The sequence below is a fragment of the Tachypleus tridentatus genome, chromosome 5, assembly GCF_004210375.1.
Source record: "Tachypleus tridentatus isolate NWPU-2018 chromosome 5, ASM421037v1, whole genome shotgun sequence".
Lineage (NCBI taxonomy): Eukaryota > Metazoa > Arthropoda > Merostomata > Xiphosura > Limulidae > Tachypleus > Tachypleus tridentatus.
The window spans coordinates 59,305,920-59,328,256 of NC_134829.1; the positions used below are offsets into that span (position 1 = coordinate 59,305,920).

General features: G+C 31.2%; 1 protein-coding gene and 1 long non-coding RNA gene across 2 annotated transcripts in view; both read right to left on the reverse strand.

Moving 5' to 3' along the window:
- Positions 1 to 779: 779 nt before the first annotated feature.
- Positions 780 to 22,337, reverse strand: part of LOC143250384 (ras-related protein Rab-5C-like) — a 24,902-nt gene continuing 3,344 nt past the window's right edge. The window contains exons 2-4 of the mRNA XM_076500829.1: positions 22,059 to 22,183; positions 4,909 to 5,002; positions 780 to 3,755 (exon numbers count right to left, since the gene is read on the reverse strand). Coding sequence (XP_076356944.1) covers positions 3,643 to 3,755; positions 4,909 to 5,002; positions 22,059 to 22,183 — 332 coding nt within the window. The 3' untranslated portion in view covers positions 780 to 3,642. The remainder of the gene's footprint in view (positions 3,756 to 4,908; positions 5,003 to 22,058; positions 22,184 to 22,337) is intronic.
- Positions 14,563 to 18,950, reverse strand: LOC143251241 (uncharacterized). The gene is made up of 2 exons (XR_013028545.1): positions 18,702 to 18,950; positions 14,563 to 17,539 (listed from the first exon to the last, which is right to left on the reverse strand). It is a non-coding gene; the product is annotated as an uncharacterized LOC143251241 (long non-coding RNA).

Sequence of the window (22,337 nt, forward strand, 5' to 3'; positions counted from 1 at the left end):
ACACACACAAACACTTTGATAAAGTGAGTCGTTCTGGTTGCAAAAAGAACATTTGAGTCTTTTATTCTTCACTTTACAGTGATTAACTGAAATTAAAGTTTAAAATGCCTCTTATTAAATGCACAACAGTTACAGCATTCTTACATTAAGAGTACTGTTGAATAAGTAGTTTTTGAACCAAGTTCATTTCTAGAAAACATAGCCCACTACTCCAACACAAACTTCTGCAGTACCTATCACAGTTAAGTATGCCTTGTTGTAGTAGCACTTTAACTAATAACAATATATTTTTCATGCCAATTTCCAAATTGTTTTTATGTGAACACAAAATGCCTCAAATAATTGTTTAGTTTGTTTTGAATTTCAAGCCAAACTACACGAGGGCTATCTGTGCTAGCCATCCCTAATTTAGCAGTGTAAAATAGAGGGAAGACAGCTAGTCATCACCAACCACCTCTCGGGCTACTTTTTCTCCAACGAATAGCTGAAATGGCAAGCATGTTTGGTGTGATGAGGATTTGAACCCACGACCCTCGGATTACATGTCAAGTGCATTTACCGCCTGGGCATGCTGGGCCACTCAAATAATTGTAAAAACCATTTGTTACTACATTTAGATGTATAATTATACAAGTATATTTAGAAATGTCTAAATTCAATCAGGATTAAAAACTAAAAATTTAGAAAATATATGATGTGCAATAAAATATATTGATATACAATTTTCATTATAAAATTGGTCTTTTGGTTGCTTTGATTTTTAAATATTAACAAAAACGTTTTTGTTGAAAAAAACACTTTTATTTTACTTCACTTACTACAAAGACAAATACATGACATTTCTTTATAACCACTAGCTTTTACAATACTTTCTTTAGGAACCAATAAACATGTAGGTTTGTTAATTAACAGAAAAACTATTTCAATCCTCAATGAGACTCACGCCATTTCATTTTAAAGATTATATTTAATCAATATACAGATTCTAATTGTTAAATTACTTTAATAATGTTTTTTAATATCACAATTCTATGAAAATGTGTTTATATCATCATCAGTATTAAGTTTACTGTGAGCTTTCAACTGAAGATGAAAGAGTAATAGTCCTACAACAGTAATTTGTAATCATTGGTATTAGTTCAGGGAATGTTAAGAAACAAGTACACAAAATATATTGATTTTATGTTATTGAATACAATAAAGTTACTCACACATTTCCCATTTCAAAATTAACAAAGTATGGGAATACAATATCTATGAAGAATACAATATCTATACTTTTAATCAAACTTGCATAATTTTAGTTAGATACAAAACACTGTTGCTGGAACACAAGCCCATGTTTACTATTAACAGGACTTACAATTACATGTGGTTTTTTTCTTGCTTTTACTGCATTTAACACCCAAAATATTTTACAATCAAAATCATTCTATTCTTATTGTCTGTGCAGAACAAGGAAACTCAAAAATATAAAAGTATGGTTATGTATTTAAAGACGCATCATTTAATTTGCTAGTTTTAAATAATCATATATGAAAACAAAATTCTTATTTACATAAATTTTGTAAACCATGTCCAAAAGAGTGTTGAATGGAAAATAATGTATGTGTCATATTCAAACACATGAACAGTTATTCTAGTATTATTCTTAATAATATTGACAGTGCACTTCTATTTGACCTTCAGCTAAAAATGAATTTTATTTTTACAAACCTACAGAGAAATAAAACACTAGTCTCAGATACTTGAACAATTTTCATTTTCATTAATTTCAAAATTAACATTGTATATTCTTTAAGTTCCACCTTTACACCAATAATGTTATTTTGTCATAAGTCATACAAAACAAACAAACAGTAAATGAAGTGTTTTGATTATCAAAATGTTCCAAGACTTCATAACACCAAATAATGATTTTCAAGTTTTGATCATGTAAAAAAACACAAACTATATTGCAGTGTTGTACATAACATGTTTCGAAAGAATTGTATATTTAATTCATTAACTGAGATCTAGATTTTGTCTAAAATTACAAATCATGCAGTTAAAATACTAATTTCATGGCTAGCTGTGTGTGTATAAACACACACATCTCTAATCAAGTACACTTTCTAAAAAACTGACATAAAATACACAAAAGCAAGTTTTTTTACTGTATGCTGAAAAAATAAACATAAAAAATCAATTTTTTAGGAAATAAAAGCATTTTTAAATTAAGATATGGAACTATGCTTACAAAATGATAAGTTGCATGTATATATGCAGTTATGTTTCTACAATATTTTTGGTTGAAAGAAGATTTTGCATCCCTTTATAATGATGGTTTTTTAGATACATAAAGAAGAGTTACTTTTTTTAGTGAATGACACTGACAAATTAAACTATATAATTGTAAAAAGACCTATTTATCAGAATTATTATCCTTATATTATAATACACACACACACACATACATAAAAACCTTATACTATGTACTTTCATTCCAGTCACAGATACTTTACAAACTAGAACTTTAAAACATATAATTGGCTTGATTATTTTGCATAACTATGAAATATTATCAAAATAGTTTTTAAAAGGACTAAACATTGTTTGATATAAACTGAATTGTGATTACAGAACATTAGCTTTTTAACATTCCTTGAATACCAAGAATAATAATGCAACTATTCTTGTCTTCTGTCAAATATTAAGTTTTAATTGTAGCTTATCACCAGTCAATGGATAAAGCTGTCAAAATTAAACAGAACCTTTTAGTTTCTTGAATGTACGTGTATACATGGGTGTATCGCACATATCAACCCATCAGAAATCTAAAAATAATTAGTATTTTTAAATCTATTAAAGGATCCTTTGTGTATATACATATACAAAGACAATAATACTAATATGCAAGTAAGCTGTCATCCATTAAAGCACAAGGCCAGCAACACACTTTTATTGTTTATGCATGATTTGAAAGTTATTTTATGTGAATTATCCTGATGAATGTCATAAACTTATAAATATAATCTTCCTATAACTTTTACATTTTTTTGAGATAATACAGCAAAGTATGATTATGCTTCAAATGTCTCTATCATGTTCCTATTTACCATATATATATATATATACAGCAAAGAATATATCAGACAAGTATTGATACAATCTTTTAACCTATCATAACTTTTCTTTACTTCTTTTTATTCATGAAATACGATACATAAGCTGAATATTTAAGATGGGCTATGATACATTTATCTCAACAACAACAACAAAAGAAAACCAAATGTGAGAAAAATAAAAATGAAATTATATACCAAACAAAACCAAACAACATTTCATAAATCAGATTAATTTTTTTTCCATAATTTATAACTTATAAAAGATTTTCTCCCATTTTCTTAATAGATGTTGATTGCTAGTGAAGATTTTATATTTTACATGTTTTCTTTTAATATGAAATAATACATTACAATTAACCTTTTCTGTTTTAGCTTATGCCTACAGAGTACTAATGGTGTGGTCATCTTTTTTATTTCAGAGCCACAACTTTTTTTAAAGATGGAAAATGTATATACACAATTTTCCAATATACATTACATCAGGGCCAAATGCAAGAAAGGGAAATTCATGTCTGGAATAATACAATACTTTTCATCACTTGCAACATCCACTGCTGGTTTGTTGTTGGTTTTCACTCAAATCCACCCCTCGTCTTCCATGCCCAGGTAAACCACTAGCCAACTGTTCATTTTTAGGTAACTTCTTAGCTGTATAAAATTTAAAAAGAGTACTGCTTAATCTTGGAAAAAAACAACTCAAAATGTATAAAATTATTTCTAAATAATTTCTTTTCAGTTAAATGGTATTTTCAAACAAATCATCAAAAAACTCTGCGACAAAATACTTCATTCCATTGGAACATTAATGAACTCCCTCAGTGTTGTAAATGATAAACCATATTTTTATAGTTACTATTCAGGGGAGTCACAATTACTTAAATAGCCTGTTACAATTTGGTATGAGGCCCTAACTGGTTTAAAACTTCCCAAACTATTGCTAGAAGTTATTGTTCCTCATTTTTATTTATACCACTACACATGTTTAATTGCAGTCATAAAAATTTGCTTATTTGGCTAATACCACAAGCAGTGGACAGTTTAAAACTTAAGCAGCTTTATAGTGTACAAGAAAATTCATATATAAGAGTATACATACAAGGATTTACTTCCTACCAGTTATAAAATGAGCTGAATTCTTATGAATGTTTTCATGTATTTTGTTCTGAAATAGAACCCAAGTTTGATGATCTGTTTGCCTTTTATTGCAAATAATCAAAACTTTACTTAATCCTTTGATCTGGGTCAACTCAGTAATGTGACATCAACAGCTTTCAACTTCCTACACTCCAAAGTAGGTTACAAAGCAGTTTAAAGCACAACACCCAATGATATTTTTAAAACTGTAATTACAGTTTTGAATCTGGTTACAGTATAGTTATGAACTAGATGTTTATATTTTTAAAAATCTATATGCTCATAGCATACTACTATGATTTTATGATATACAACATAAATATGTGCTGTGTGGTATTAATTACAACAATAACAATTGTTTGATATTTAGTTTGTACTAAAGATATTAATTTTAACTGTTTGATAAAACTTGTTATAAAGTGCAACTAAATGAAAAGTGCAAAATTAGACATTATAAAATATAATGGAAATTTTGTAAGTATAGAACATCATCTTTCCACAAGCCAATAAATTTTAACCTTAGTGAATTTCATTTTTACCAAAAAATGCACAGCAGTTTTCCCTCTTAACTTCATTGCCCAAATTCAAAGAACATTAACAAAGTAGAAATATTTTCAAAATAACAACTGCATAACTTAGAAAATTAAATAGTTCTATTTCATCTTACCTATAGCCAAAAATATATCATTTACATTCATAGCTGTCTTCGCAGAAGTCTCCATAAAAAGGAGACCATTTTCTTCAGCATATGCTTGTGCTTCCTAGAAAATATATATCAACAAACACACATCAAGTAAACAATCATTTAAACAGTTAGTACTTATATCAAAAAGGAATGACTGTGTTAAAAACACCACCATGAAACCTCTGATGAAAGAGAACATATTTATTAATGCTTGTTTTGAATTTTACACATATACACAAAGGCAGTTACTAGAACATTAAAACAAAACTTTTTCAAAATACTTCACCACTAAAGAAAAATATTATCAAAGAATGTTTTAACAATACTGTTTTTAAGTAAGCAATTTAAATAGAATAAATTTTACCTAACTTTTAGGTACTTAATGGTTTGTACTTTAACACTTCTCTGCACAAAATTACCTGCATTATACAAGAATTGCACACTTTTATTTTCAAAAGTTATACTCAAGAAGTCAGATTTGTTATATTTAGAATCACATCCCTTGTTTTAAGGTTTCAGTCATTGTTTGTACTTATGTAGGTTTCTTACATATACATTTTTTTAAGGTAGTTATAAGGTTTTTAACTTCTTCTGCAGCTGCCTGGTTTTGAAAGAGTTTATTGTTCAAAAAGTTGTCAAAGTGCTTGACAAAAATGAAAATCTGTATGGGAAAGGTCTGCAGAATAAGGTGGATGAGTTAGAACCTCGATTCCATGGCACAGCCCAAAAAAGCGTAGAGAATTATTAATAGAGCTGAGAATTCACATAAAATCTTTAAGTGGTGAAAGCTGGACTCTCCAAAATACTGCTGTGGACTTGAAATGCTCCCCAACACTGTCAAATACCTTAGATCATAAAAGTGAGACAGGTAAACTTGAATATCGGAAAGGAAGAACAAGAACACGTTAACTCAATATCATTGAGTTATCGGAATAGAAAGAAGACTAACGACCATGTACCAAATGATGGAAAAATGTCCAATCTACAGTAACAAGGAGATTCAATGAGAATAGAATATTAAGTCGTGTAGCAGTTAAAAACCTTTACTTCGATCTCCAAGTATTTTCTAGAGCCTTAAATTTTCTAAACAGTACAATTGGTGATTGGAAAAGGGTGTTTTGACGGATGAGTCCAAATTTGAAATATTTGGTTAAAATTTAGGTTGTACGTCCAGTGGAAGAATAGTGAAAAATTCATTGTGGGAGACAATGTGATAGTTTGTGGGTGTTTTAATTCTAAGCGGCAGGAAATATTTGCAAAATAGATGGAATAATGACCAGCACAAGTACCATCAGATACTGATTCATCATGGTATACCCATTGGTTTTATGTACTGTTAATAAATAATTCTACTACCAAGAAGATAATGATCCCAAACACTCTTTCAACCATGCAGAAATTACCTAGATAAGAAAGAAACTGCTGGAGTCATTTAAATGATACAGTGGCTCCCACAGCCATTCTCAATCGAATTAAGCAGATAGGGGACGTGATAGATCAAAACTTGAAAAATCAGAAGTTACTTCAAAGAAATTTTATTGAAGTGTATAAGAGACAATTAGAGCACAATCCCAAAGGACACTTTAATCAAATATTTTGCAACAATGCCTGAAAGATTGTTTGCAGTTATTAAAGCAAAAAAGAGACATATAAAATATTAACTGTTTGCTGAACTCAAGCACTTTTACTTAGTTTCTGATGTTCTAAATATGAAGATTAATAAAATTTTGATGCTTCACCAGTGATTTACCTTTCATTTGTCTTTGAAAGTAGATGAAATCTAATTTTTGATAGTGTTGTAACACCTTTACATGTTATTATATCACTTTTGTGATATGTGAGGGCGTTTCTTAGCTATTGATATGCAAATCCATGCACACCAACTAATGCACATTTTAACCAGACACAAGTGTAATAAACAATGAAAATAATCTTTATTTCACACAACACAAATTAACAGTATTATATATTTAACGCCATGGATTATAGACAATCGTCTTTACTGTCTAAATCTTACATTACTTAGTTGAATTGGTAATGTCAGTGTACGACTGGCAATTCTTATTCAAACTTAGTGGAGGATTTAGAATATTGAATATGCTATTTTTTCAGTTAAAATAGCATCAAACTTTAGTCCAAACAAATAAATATACATCATTTATCTTTGTTGCTTCAACACTTTTATAATAATGGACTAAAGTTGATATCGAAAGAAGTAAAATTAGTAAATTATTAAAGTTTGTGCATGACAATAAACTGTTTCGTATTTACTTCTTGATGACGAGATACATCTTTGGAATTTAGATACCTATTCAGGATGTTGAAGTGTTATTGAATGATGTGAATCAACTGTAACATGGGCAAATAGTTAGCAAATGTCCTTTACATAGTAAATGCTAGATACTCCTTCTTCCCTATTTTAATTTATTTATTTCATTGTAGCTGATAGTCTCACCTGCAGAGTTATTGAACAGACCACTGCCATCTGTTAATTGCTTTTGGAGGTTTCTACTTTTCTTGTTCTTCGGAGGTACTGATGGTAAGCTTCTTAAGCTTATCAGTAGTATTTGTGTCCAGGCTGCAGCCCTAATCAAATATATTGTTTTTTGGGTGCTGTTGTCCTTCTTAATGCGTGCAGTAGATATGGAGTAAATGTTGCATAAACACTTTCTGGATGTTCTTAAATTCTTCTCTATTAACACCATCCCGATTTGTATGTTGCTACACAGATGGAAGATTACAGAGAATATGTATATCCAATATGCTTCATCTATATTTCACCTCAGCTTACTCACCTTGGATCGGGTTTCATAGCGAAACTTTTATAAAATTGTGTTAAATGAGTAGCGAGATGTTTAAATTGTTATATATAATAAAGATAAAGATTTGGTCACATTAATACTTTTGATTTTAAAGTTTTGTAAAATTCTTAGTTTGGTTACCTTTAAAGCATTGTTCGAGGTACTGGTGATGACTAACAACAATATGCTTTTGCTATATGTGAGACAAAGTATTTGTTCAAGGTATTGTTGATGACTAACAATAATATGTTTTGTTATATGCAAGACAAAGCATTTGTTCAAGGTATTGTTGATGACTAACAATATGTTTTTGTTTTATGTAAGACAAAGCATTTGTTCAAGGCAAGTTACAAAAACACAGCTTATATAATGTCATGGTGGAGTGACACATGAAATACATTTTGACATTGATGTTTTGTACATTGTATGATGCCACTGAAAACTGTTTTGGAAGGATATCAACAACTCTTTCTCATAAAAAAATATTTATACTCATAGATCATAAAGATGTGTTCAAGTGAGAGACTTAGAATGTTTAAGACAGAGGTTTCCTTGTAATTAATGGCATTAGAAAAAAGAATAAGGTTGACTTTGGGGAACCCAAACCATACATAAAGAAACCCTGTAAGGAATTGTAACTCAGTCATATTACGTAATATGTGGCATCTTTATAACTTTTAAGAATCCTCGAATGTAGGAATCAACAACAAAATCCATCCATGTGTCCCAGGCAACAATGAAAAACAAACCCAAGAAGTATCTCTGCCTGGGAATCAGGCCAAATGGGTATGGACTCATTAACCAGGCTATCATTCATACCCTCATCACTCGTCAAGTAAATAGAGAATGAAATGGATATTAACACAAAGAAGACATACATGTCAGATTACCAGATACAGCACCTATAGAATTATGTGTGGTCAAATTAATGAAATTTCAGGCAGTAAACTATGATATCCTCTTACACTAGAGGAACTATGAAACATCAGGAAGGAGTGGTGTGCTTTGGATGTGAAAATCTTACAACAAAGCTTGTTGTAATGTGAATTACACTGCAGGATTCACAGATAACACAGATAAAATATTGTAATGTGGACTCTAATGACGTGATTGGATAAGGCTCCAAATCTTTATAACTATAAAATAATGAACATTCTCTAGCCTCAGCTGTATTTCTCTGTCTTCATCATAAAACCAATTAGCATTCAACTTTGTAATCTATCTTGAAACAGTTTTAATGTATCAGGAAGCTTTTATCCTGTTTTTTATGAGTTAACACTTTTCAGTTAAAGCAAGTGTCCTTTGTATTATTAAATAAAGAGTGTTTTCACTGTATGTACACTTGTATTTCTTTGAACATAGTTAATCAGAAATACTTTCTGGTCAAATATTTTTTTATACAGGGGATCAACCTCATTCTTAGGGGACTTAGTTTTACAGGGGAATATTACACTGTTATAGACTATGTTTTCTGATAATTAATACATTTTATAAAGTTTGTTAGTGGTACTTGTGGAATGATGCACAAAGAAATTTCCCAAGTTTCTAGAATGGATGTAATGTATAGAATATTCTAGCGACTTGTGAAAATATTGTAGCATATAAAATTAGTTAGTTAATCATTGATCTTTTAGTTGATGCATCTATAACATTTTACAAATCTGTACTGAATTAGCAAGTGTGTTTTGATCCAGTTTTGTATTAATGCTGGAGGTACAGGAGGAAAATTAATAAGTACATGGCTATTTACTTTTATTTGTGAGTTATGCCTATCTATTGGTTGTCTTTAGTTTGTGAAACTGTAGGTTATGAAACATTCAACTAAACAAATAAAATGTTTTCCATTTCATTTAGTAAACTGTACTTTGTACTAGTTTTATTGAATAATCACAAAGAACACATACAATGATACAAACCATTACAACAGAGGTGCCAGTAGAGCTGCTTTGGCTGAAATAAAATCTAAACTGAACTGTTTGATTTCACGATGGTAACATGTTTAAAGTGTGATTGAACAGTTGGAGGAAATAACGCAACAGTGGAAGTAATAAAACTCTGAAACAGAATATTATAAAAGATCTAAAAGAAGATGCAGAGTTATAAAAACAGACAGAGGATTCAAAGATCCCGATATAAAATTAAAGGAAAATTACAAATATTAAAGAAAGATCTTGAAAAAGTTGACGATGGTTAACAGAAGATCAAAATATTTGAAGAATTACAAGAACAAATTAATATTTAAATAAGAATTAAGGACAAAAAATTGTTTGAAAATAAGATAAAAAAGTTATAGGAGATGTACAGAGAAAGTATAATAAAAATGTAAAGTGTAAAACTTTTATGGAGTACAGAAAGATTTTGATAATAGACTTGAAGTAGTATGAAAGATATTTATGATGTACATATTATAACAGCAAAACCACTGGTGTCAAAAAGAATAAAGACAGGATAAAACATATGGAAAATAAAACTGTAAAGCAAAAGACAAAATTGTTCATACCTCTTTTGGTACGTTCTTGAGAATCTTAACCCCAAGCAACATCACCTATGAAATAAGAAATGGAAGAAACCATCTGGCCTACACCTGTCAATTCTACTGATATGTCATCTATGATTACACAACCTTCTTGGACTACAAGTTATATCATTATCCAACTCAGTTACAGAGATTAGCTGGTCAGTTCAACAACACTGCTCTGTTGAAAAACCAACAGCTTACAATAGAAAACATATCATAGGAGGTATATAATGCTATGTTTCAAATAATTTCTGAAGTGAATAGATGAAGTACCAAACATAAAGCCTTCCATTTTGTTGCCAAGCTCAACAAAATTAAGTAATATGTCAGCCAACAGCCAAATCAACTATTTGTGACTGTCTTGTCAAAAAGGTTTAGCATGACATACCTAAGGAAAGTTTCTAAAACAAAAGTTCACTAGCAGAATATGGAGCAAAGATTAGAACTTAACTAAACTTTCATTATATGTGTAAAGGTTTGTCTACGTTTCTTACCCACGATTCACTTGAAATGATGAAATAGTTGAAAAGTGGCACATTTATATGTGACATAGTAGACAAGGGTATGCAAAGTAGGTTTACATTTTTAAAGAAAGCTGTCTAGTTGGTAGTGAATATTGAATCAATTGAATTCACCATCTAGGAATCATAAATTTATGTGATCAAATAATATCGATACATCCAACTTCTCTCATGAAGTCTTTAGACGACTGTTAACTCAGGATGGAAAAGGGAAACCATGCGATAGTAGGTGTTTCAACTGCAACTTAAAAAAAAAAAAAGAGTATATTATCAAGAACTATAGGTTTAGTTTGAATTTTGTTCAATGGTACATGAAGGGTATCTGCACCTGCCATCATTAATTTAGCAGTAACAAACTAGAGGGAAAGCAGCTACTCATCACCACTCAGTTATTTTCTTTACCAATAAACAGTAGAATATACCATCACAATATAATGTCCTGAAACCTAAAAGAGTGAGCATGTTTGCAGGAACTAAAGACCAGAAGGTGTTTCAGCTGTAATTTAAAATGACACATTAATGAAACTGTTTCTAAAGGATGAAAGAAAATGAAAGGAAACTCCTCTGGAAAAGAAGGGAATTAAATCTGAGACTATGATGAATCTGTCATTAATAATGTATGAAGTAGATATTACCTTGAAGATCAGAAAACATAGAGCTTATTATAAAAAGATACCAGTATGGGAATCCTGCCTGAGCTACAGTTGTTTGATCCCACTTGGTTGGTTGATTTGGTGTTTTATGGCACAAAGCAGCTAGGCTATCTGCACCAAATATCAGGTAAAAAGTTAAAATTAAAGTAAATTTAGTAAAATGCATAAAAGGAAATTAAAGCAAAACAAAACAAAGTTTAAAAAAACATAACTAGCATAAAACCAATGTTTACATCTAGTCTACAACGTTAAGAGAAAAACTACAGTAACACAAGTTGAAAAGGACTTTTTATAGCATAATTGTAATTATCATAACTTGCCTGGAAGACTAACAGGTAAGTACAAAAACCACCATCAGTCACCTGAAGTTGGTCTTTCCAGTCCTGATTCCAAGTTATTTGATGTTATGGCCATTTTCAAAAAATAAAGTAATAAAAGTTTTAAAAGACTTGTAGCAAACTTTAATAATAACTCGTCAGGATGACTAATGGGTAGTTCAAACAACACCTCTTTTTCTTCCAACCATTCAGGGCAAGAACGAAAGTAGGATGGGTGACAGCCATTGCAATTGATGCAATGAGGGTCTGTTTCACACTATTAGGCATCACGGTCCTTGATACAAGTACACGTCAAGGAACCACAACATGACGTCTTCTAGTGACCGAACCATTGACACTGGAAACATTGGAAAGAGTTTGGAATGTATGGCCATTTTCTGCAGTTAACATAGCCTGCCTTGATGGTCGCAGGCAGATGTGGTGACGTAAACGTGAGAATGAAAACATTTGTCGGCACCATAATTTCATCTTTGCAAGCAGATATACGCCTCACTGCAGAAACTCCTTGGATGGAGAAACCAGCGAGAATCTCTAACTCTGGGATGTTCTCCAAATCCCTCTCAACAATAACTCCTCATGATGAATTCAAAGTAGCATGAGGTGTAACCTCAATAGGTAAATCCCCAATTGCCTTTGAATGCAAGAAGACTACACTGTGTTGAAATGCAGATGTTTCCACCAATATGTCACCAGATCTTTACTGACTTTGGAGAGTCAGCAAGTCCCTCCAGTCCCTTCTGAATGAAAGAGAGAGACATTACCCTAAAGATTTGTCTGGAAATGAATGCAATATAAGAAAATTAGGTACAACAGGTGGTACAGATGGTGAGGATTGCTGCTCAGAATCTTCAAGATGTTGTTGTTTACCTATAGACTGTTTTTACACTATTTTATTAAAATTTTTAATTGGAGTATCCATAATAAAGAAAGGGAAATCTCAGTGTCCACTGACCCCACCCACCACAGAGCCTTATGAAGGGATGCACCACAATGCCAAACAACGACACTGCAGGAATGCCAGGGTTTAGTGAGCACTGTACCCAAACACCAGCATCAGATATAATATCCACAACACCTGTGGAGAACATCCAACATTGGTACTTGGTTGACCCTAGCCCGAGTGGACCAGACGATTGACCCAAGGGGGCCATCTCAAGGCCGCCCGTCTACAGGAATTCAAGGCCAAAGTGGTGTGTTTGGGTTGGACTCCTCAACCACCAGGATTCTTTCCTCCCCTTCACAGGTTGCCATGCACAGCAAACATGGGTGGATGTTTAGATCCCAGAGAAGATAAACTGAAAGAACAGAACCTTCCCCTGGGAGGTCCCCTCACCATGTACAGGAATCCACACTGAGAGGGATTCCACTTGAAAGCAGCTTTCCTGCAATATTTTAAAGTTAGAATACGTTATCATTCCACACTTTCTGTAACATTAACATTTGAAATATTTACATGTGCTTGTATGGATATGGACCTATTGAAATTAATTCAAAAATTGGGTTAATTTTATGCAGGTTAAGTTAAAGTTGTTGGAAATAACCTAATTATCCAGTCTTTGCACTAACTTCACAATCTGTGCCTATAAGTATGTGAAGCTTAATTTGAAATTAGTTTACTAGTAATTCCCATTTAGAACAGCATAATTTTCTGTGACTTGTTTGGGTGTAAGAAAGATGATAAAACTAATATTTTTTTTTATTATTATTATTATACAAGTTTTCCTTGGATAAGTAAAATTATCTGGTGGAACAAAAAATTTAATCAAAGACTGGTCTGACTTAAGAGTTTGTTCACTTGAACACCTTATATACACAAAGGGTAAAACGGACAGGTCAGAGGTCTCTAAGGCATAAATCTTCATTTTATGCTTCTGAGGACATGAAACCAGTCAGCAACATCTTCCATCTGACTTTTACTCCTATAATGCACCTACAACATAATACTGAAAAGAAAATTTCTGAAGCAGCACATTTCAAACCCGAGATGCTGGAACCCTCAGTCTGATATGCTAACAAGTACATCATACACACACACACAAACACTTTGATAAAGTGAGTCGTTCTGGTTGCAAAAAGAACATTTGAGTCTTTTATTCTTCACTTTACAGTGATTAACTGAAATTAAAGTTTAAAATGCCTCTTATTAAATGCACAACAGTTACAGCATTCTTACATTAAGAGTACTGTTGAATAAGTAGTTTTTGAACCAAGTTCATTTCTAGAAAACATAGCCCACTACTCCAACACAAACTTCTGCAGTACCTATCACAGTTAAGTATGCCTTGTTGTAGTAGCACTTTAACTAATAACAATATATTTTTCATGCCAATTTCCAAATTGTTTTTATGTGAACACAAAATGCCTCAAATAATTGTTTAGTTTGTTTTGAATTTCAAGCCAAACTACACGAGGGCTATCTGTGCTAGCCATCCCTAATTTAGCAGTGTAAAATAGAGGGAAGACAGCTAGTCATCACCAACCACCTCTCGGGCTACTTTTTCTCCAACGAATAGCTGAAATGGCAAGCATGTTTGGTGTGATGAGGATTTGAACCCACGACCCTCGGATTACATGTCAAGTGCATTTACCGCCTGGGCATGCTGGGCCACTCAAATAATTGTAAAAACCATTTGTTACTACATTTAGATGTATAATTATACAAGTATATTTAGAAATGTCTAAATTCAATCAGGATTAAAACTAAAATTTAGAAAATATATGATGTGCAATAAAATATATTGATATACAATTTTCATTATAAAATTGGTCTTTTGGTTGCTTTGATTTTAAATATTAACAAAAACGTTTTTGTTGAAAAAAACACTTTTATTTTACTTCACTTACTACAAAGACAAATACATGACATTTCTTTATAACCACTAGCTTTTACAATACTTTCTTTAGGAACCAATAAACATGTAGGTTTGTTAATTAACAGAAAAACTATTTCAATCCTCAATGAGACTCACGCCATTTCATTTTAAAGATTATATTTAATCAATATACAGATTCTAATTGTTAAATTACTTTAATAATGTTTTTAATATCACAATTCTATGAAAATGTGTTTATATCATCATCAGTATTAAGTTTACTGTGAGCTTTCAACTGAAGATGAAAGAGTAATAGTCCTACAACAGTAATTTGTAATCATTGGTATTAGTTCAGGGAATGTTAAGAAACAAGTACACAAAATATATTGATTTTATGTTATTGAATACAATAAAGTTACTCACACATTTCCCATTTCAAAATTAACAAAGTATGGGAATACAATATCTATGAAGAATACAATATCTATACTTTTAATCAAACTTGCATAATTTTAGTTAGATACAAAACACTGTTGCTGGAACACAAGCCCATGTTTACTATTAACAGGACTTACAATTACATGTGGTTTTTTTCTTGCTTTTACTGCATTTAACACCCAAAATATTTTACAATCAAAATCATTCTATTCTTATTGTCTGTGCAGAACAAGGAAACTCAAAAATATAAAAGTATGGTTATGTATTTAAAGACGCATCATTTAATTTGCTAGTTTTAAATAATCATATATGAAAACAAAAATTCTTATTTACATAAATTTTGTAAACCATGTCCAAAAGAGTGTTGAATGGAAAATAATGTATGTGTCATATTCAAACACATGAACAGTTATTCCTAGTATTATTCTTAATAATATTGACAGTGCACTTCTATTTGACCTTCAGCTAAAAAATGAATTTTATTTTACAAACCTACAGAGAAATAAAACACTAGTCTCAGATACTTGAACAATTTTCATTTTCATTAATTTCAAAATTAACATTGTATATTCTTTAAGTTCCACCTTTACACCAATAATGTTATTTTGTCATAAGTCATACAAAACAAACAAACAGTAAATGAAGTGTTTTGATTATCAAAATGTTCCAAGACTTCATAACACCAAATAATGATTTTCAAGTTTTGATCATGTAAAAAAACACAAACTATATTGCAGTGTTGTACATAACATGTTTCGAAAGAATTGTATATTTAATTCATTAACTGAGATCTAGATTTTGTCTAAAATTACAAATCATGCAGTTAAAATACTAATTTCATGGCTAGCTGTGTGTGTATAAACACACACATCTCTAATCAAGTACACTTTCTAAAAAACTGACATAAAATACACAAAAGCAAGTTTTTTTTACTGTATGCTGAAAAAAATAAACATAAAAAATCAATTTTTTAGGAAATAAAAGCATTTTTAAATTAAGATATGGAACTATGCTTACAAAATGATAAGTTGCATGTATATATGCAGTTATGTTTCTACAATATTTTTGGTTGAAAGAAGATTTTGCATCCCTTTATAATGATGGTTTTTTAGATACATAAAGAAGAGTTACTTTTTTTAGTGAATGACACTGACAAATTAAACTATATAATTGTAAAAAGACCTATTTATCAGAATTATTATCCTTATATTATAATACACACACACACACATACATAAAAACCTTATACTATGTACTTTCATTCCAGTCACAGATACTTTACAAACTAGAACTTTAAAACATATAATTGGCTTGATTATTTTGCATAACTATGAAATATTATCAAAATAGTTTTTAAAAGGACTAAACATTGTTTGATATAAACTGAATTGTGATTACAGAACATTAGCTTTTTAACATTCCTTGAATACCAAGAATAATAATGCAACTATTCTTGTCTTCTGTCAAATATTAAGTTTTTAATTGTAGCTTATCACCAGTCAATGGATAAAGCTGTCAAAATTAAACAGAACCTTTTAGTTTCTTGAATGTGCGTGTATACATGGGTGTATCGCACATATCAACCCATCAGAAATCTAAAAATAATTAGTATTTTAAATCTATTAAAGGATCCTTTGTGTATATACATATACAAAGACAATAATACTAATATGCAAGTAAGCTGTCATCCATTAAAGCACAAGGCCAGCAACACACTTTTATTGTTTATGCATGATTTGAAAGTTATTTTATGTGAATTATCCTGATGAATGTCATAAACTTATAAATATAATCTTCCTATAACTTTTACATTTTTTTGAGATAATACAGCAAAGTATGATTATGCTTCAAATGTCTCTATCATGTTCCTATTTACCATATATATATATATATACAGCAAAGAATATATCAGACAAGTATTGATACAATCTTTTAACCTATCATAACTTTTCTTTACTTCTTTTTATTCATGAAATACGATACATAAGCTGAATATTTAAGATGGGCTATGATACATTTATCTCAACAACAACAACAAAAGAAAACCAAATGTGAGAAAAATAAAAATGAAATTATATACCAAACAAAACCAAACAACATTTCATAAATCAGATTAATTTTTTTTCCATAATTTATAACTTATAAAAGATTTTCTCCCATTTTCTTAATAGATGTTGATTGCTAGTGAAGATTTTATATTTTACATGTTTTCTTTTAATATGAAATAATACATTACAATTAACCTTTTCTGTTTTAGCTTATGCCTACAGAGTACTAATGGTGTGGTCATCTTTTTTATTTCAGAGCCACAACTTTTTTAAAGATGGAAAATGTATATACACAATTTTCCAATATACATTACATCAGGGCCAAATGCAAGAAAGGAAATTCATGTCTGGAATAATACAATACTTTTCATCACTTGCAACATCCACTGCTGGTTTGTTGTTGGTTTTCACTCAAATCCACCCCTCGTCTTCCATGCCCAGGTAAACCACTAGCCAACTGTTCATTTTTAGGTAACTTCTTAGCTGTATAAAATTTAAAAAGAGTACTGCTTAATCTTGGAAAAAAAAACAACTCCAAAAATGTATAAAAATTATTTCTAAATAATTTCTTTTCAGTTAAATGGTATTTTCAAACAAATCATCAAAAAAACTCTGCGACAAAATACTTCATTCCATTGGAACATTAATGAACTCCCTCAGTGTTGTAAATGATAAACCATATTTTTATAGTTACTATTCAGGGGGAGTCACAATTACTTAAATAGCCTGTTACAATTTGGTATGAGGCCCTAACTGGTTTAAAACTTCCCAAACTATTGCTAGAAGTTATTGTTCCTCATTTTTATTTATACCACTACACATGTTTAATTGCAGTCATAAAAATTTGCTTATTTGGCTAATACCACAAGCAGTGGACAGTTTAAAACTTAAGCAGCTTTATAGTGTACAAGAAAATTCATATATAAGAGTATACATACAAGGATTTACTTCCTACCAGTTATAAAATGAGCTGAATTCTTATGAATGTTTTCATGTATTTTGTTCTGAAATAGAACCCAAGTTTGATGATCTGTTTGCCTTTTATTGCAAATAATCAAAACTTTACTTAATCCTTTGATCTGGGTCAACTCAGTAATGTGACATCAACAGCTTTCAACTTCCTACACTCCAAAGTAGGTTACAAAGCAGTTTAAAGCACAACACCCAATGATATTTTTAAAACTGTAATTACAGTTTTGAATCTGGTTACAGTATAGTTATGAACTAGATGTTTATATTTTTAAAAAATCTATATGCTCATAGCATACTACTATGATTTTATGATATACAACATAAATATGTGCTGTGTGGTATTAATTACAACAATAACAATTGTTTGATATTTAGTTTGTACTAAAGATATTAATTTTAACTGTTTGATAAAACTTGTTATAAAGTGCAACTAAATGAAAAGTGCAAAATTAGACATTATAAAATATAATGGAAATTTTGTAAGTATAGAACATCATCTTTCCACAAGCCAATAAATTTTAACCTTAGTGAATTTCATTTTTACCAAAAAATGCACAGCAGTTTTCCCTCTTAACTTCATTGCCCAAATTCAAAGAACATTAACAAAAGTAGAAATATTTTCAAAATAACAACTGCATAACTTAGAAAATTAAATAGTTCTATTTCATCTTACCTATAGCCAAAAATATATCATTTACATTCATAGCTGTCTTCAGAAGTCTCCATAAAAGGAGACCATTTTCTTCAGCATATGCTTGTGCTTCCTAGAAAATATATATCAACAAACACACATCAAGTAAACAATCATTTAAACAGTTAGTACTTATATCAAAAGGAATGACTGTGTTAAAAACACCACCATGAAACCTCTGATGAAAGAGAACATATTTATTAATGCTTGTTTTGAATTTTACACATATACACAAAGGCAGTTACTAGAACATTAAAACAAAACTTTTCAAAATACTTCACCACTAAAGAAAAATATTATCAAAGAATGTTTTAACAATACTGTTTTAAGTAAGCAATTTAAATAGAATAAATTTTACCTAACTTTTAGGTACTTAATGGTTTGTACTTTAACACTTCTCTGCACAAAATTACCTGCATTATACAAGAATTGCACACTTTTATTTTCAAAAGTTATACTCAAGAAGTCAGATTTGTTATATTTAGAATCACATCCCTTGTTTTAAGGTTTCAGTCATTGTTTGTACTTATGTAGGTTTCTTACATATACATTTTTTTAAGGTAGTTATAAGGTTTTGTTTTACTTTTACCTTTATCATATGTACTTTGCTTAAAACACAAAAGAAAATATGAAACCTTAGTTTGTTTACACAGTGAAATACTGTGATGAAAAGAAAACTTAGGAATTTTAACTCAATAAAAGTTATAATTTTCCTACACTAAAAATATATTTCCAATTGATACCTCCCTCCTCACACAAGATTAGCTATTCTTGTTCAATGTTACCCTTATTTGCAATCTTTTTTTCTTTATGCATGATGCAAACCCTCTTCTCCTCCTATTGGAATCAAGTGATTCCAGTGTCTCTCTCATGTAAATCATCATGTATCACCTTCTTAACCAATAGGAGCACAGTATACTAATATGATGAATGTGACTTCCTTCATACACTTCTTTCAAACTATCACTGAGTTTGGCAGAATAATCTGGTGAGGAAGGGTGGGAAGTGTAAGAGAAGGGACATACCCTACTGGAAATACATTTTAGCACAGGAAAATTATAACTTCCAGTATGGTTCTTCCCGCTTCTCACCTGATTAGCTAGAATTTATAACTAATATTAGTAGAGACCAGTGTGAGGGAATAACAGATGTACTTCCAAAATCATCCAAAAGATACTTTCATAGATGAGAGTCAGATCAGAAAATCAGAAGAGGGAACCACACCATTTCTGACCAGGTATACTCATCATCCATGTGTGAAATGTGTAAGAAATGAGGGCAGAAACAGAAAGGAGCACATCCAAGTGGGGAAGAACATGGTAGAAAAGTGATCCTAATCAGAGAAAGATGTGGTAACTCAATCCCACAATGAGAAAAGTGAATAGATAAGGATGTACCTCAGAATGCAGAGTGGCTAGGACATTCTGGACCATACTCAGTGAGTCAACTACATCCAAAACCTCCTCATAAAGTACCAACATCTGCACAGGGTAGGATGAAGACAGTACTGTCTTCACCTTAAACTCAAGAACCAAGGAATGGAGTACCACTCAAATTCCCAGGTATGACACAAAGATTATCTCTGAGTTATCAATCCATGAACTTGACATCTTATATCAAAGGATGTCTACTGCATGCATTCAACTCCCCAACTGTGGAACAGACCAGAACCCTTTAAATGGCAAGAATAACCCTGTACAAAGAGACAATGAGGGCTAGCCAAGAATAGAACTGGAACAATGGCGTGCACAAAACTATGACACACAACAAAGGTGGAGAAAATCAAGGGAGGAAGATAGACAACCTGAAACCTGCACAATAACTTACATTGATTGGTTCACTCTAAATTCAAAACCAAGCCACAGAGTACTATCACCAAAGCAGTGGTAGGATGAGAATTCCCAATTGAAGAGGTGAACTGCAATTTGATGTCTCACTCCTCAATAACTGTATAATGCATGTTAGAGAACATCATATCATCTACACCTGCAGAACCCCACTGCCATACTCTGCACTGAATGGTCATTGCCATCTTTGTGTGGATCCCATTCAGGAGAGTGCTTGCAATGTCAACCACCTCATTGGCTTGGAACTGGTATGTGGTAAGAACACCTACACTCCATTAGAAGAAGAGAGAGGTGAAAATGCATTTAAGAGTCTAAAAGAATGTCATAGCCTGAGACAGCTTAATGGATGATCTTGAAAAACAATCCTCAGGGATGTGACATGCTATATCCATCACTGAACTGTGAAACTTACGTATCAAAACAAACCAGAATAACATGGGAAGGAGAAAACCAAACATTTGGAAGGTAGTTCCTGCAATAAAGAGAAAACAGCACAAACATGAGACAAAAAATTTGTTAAGACAAAATTAGATCCAGGAAACTCACACCAAGATAAGAATGAGAATGACTATCAAACCCTGAGGGCTAAAAAAGAAGATCAAAGTTCTTTGCTGGCTGACAAGGTGTAGGTTTTCTAATGATGGTCTTATGTACTTGTATACTTCAGGAGGTTGAATGCTACGCTGTTCAACTTTTATCTACAGGCTTCACCTGTGGCCCAGTAAAAACTCTAGTCAGTGGTGTAACCCTCAAAGTGGTAAGGTTAACTAAGGAAAGGTCTCACCAAACCCAAGTGTAGAAATAAAGCAACTTGAATTAACTGATAAATATGAATACAAAAATCTGTGTGAATAAATAAAATTGAAAAGTAACCACATGCAGCAATAAACATAAAGCACGCCCAAACACAAACTCTGCCAAGAAAGAAGTGATAGTTCAGTAGCAGTGCACAAAGGAGTCATATGTGATGTATGCTATGCTTCTACTGGTGGAGAGGCAACACATGACAAGTTGTGTGTAACACATGTTGCAATCACTCAATTCCAATAAGGGGAAGCAGAAGGTTTGTGGCATGCATAATGAAGAAGTTTGCATATATAGGGAAGCACGAACAAGAATACCTAATCTTATAAGAATGTTAATTTTTCTATAACATATTTTCTATTTGTTATCTCACATTATTATAAAATTAGAATGTTCAGTTACAAAGTAGAAGCTACACAACTTGGCAACTCAAAATGCAAAGAGCTCATCAAAATTTTCTTTCATACAATTGCAAACAAACATCAAGTTGCATTAATTGCTTTAGTTGATATCCAATAATTATGTTTCACAGAAAGACAACTCAATATTTTTCACTGACATAAAAAAAATTTAAGATCCTTCAGCTTGTTTGAAACTTAAAAAAAATCAAATCCATATCCTGGAGCTAAGCCTTTTATTTTTACCATTGCAAGCTTCAATTGATATAATTTTATAAAGATTAGCATACTTCATATTCCACAGCTCGTTTATTGGCCAAGTCTGCTTTATTCCCTGCTAATGCAATCACAATGTTTGGACTGGCTTGGCTGCTGTAATTCTTTAACCCATATTTTTTGCTCGACTGAATGTATCCTGAAATTCAAATAGTTCTTCAATTAAGACAAACAGTAAATATCATATATTAAAATTAACTAAATACCTACTTCTAGCTATATTAACCAATATACTGGATTTACAACATTTTTGGTGATAATAGCACATATATTTTCTAGAAAAACAGTCTTTT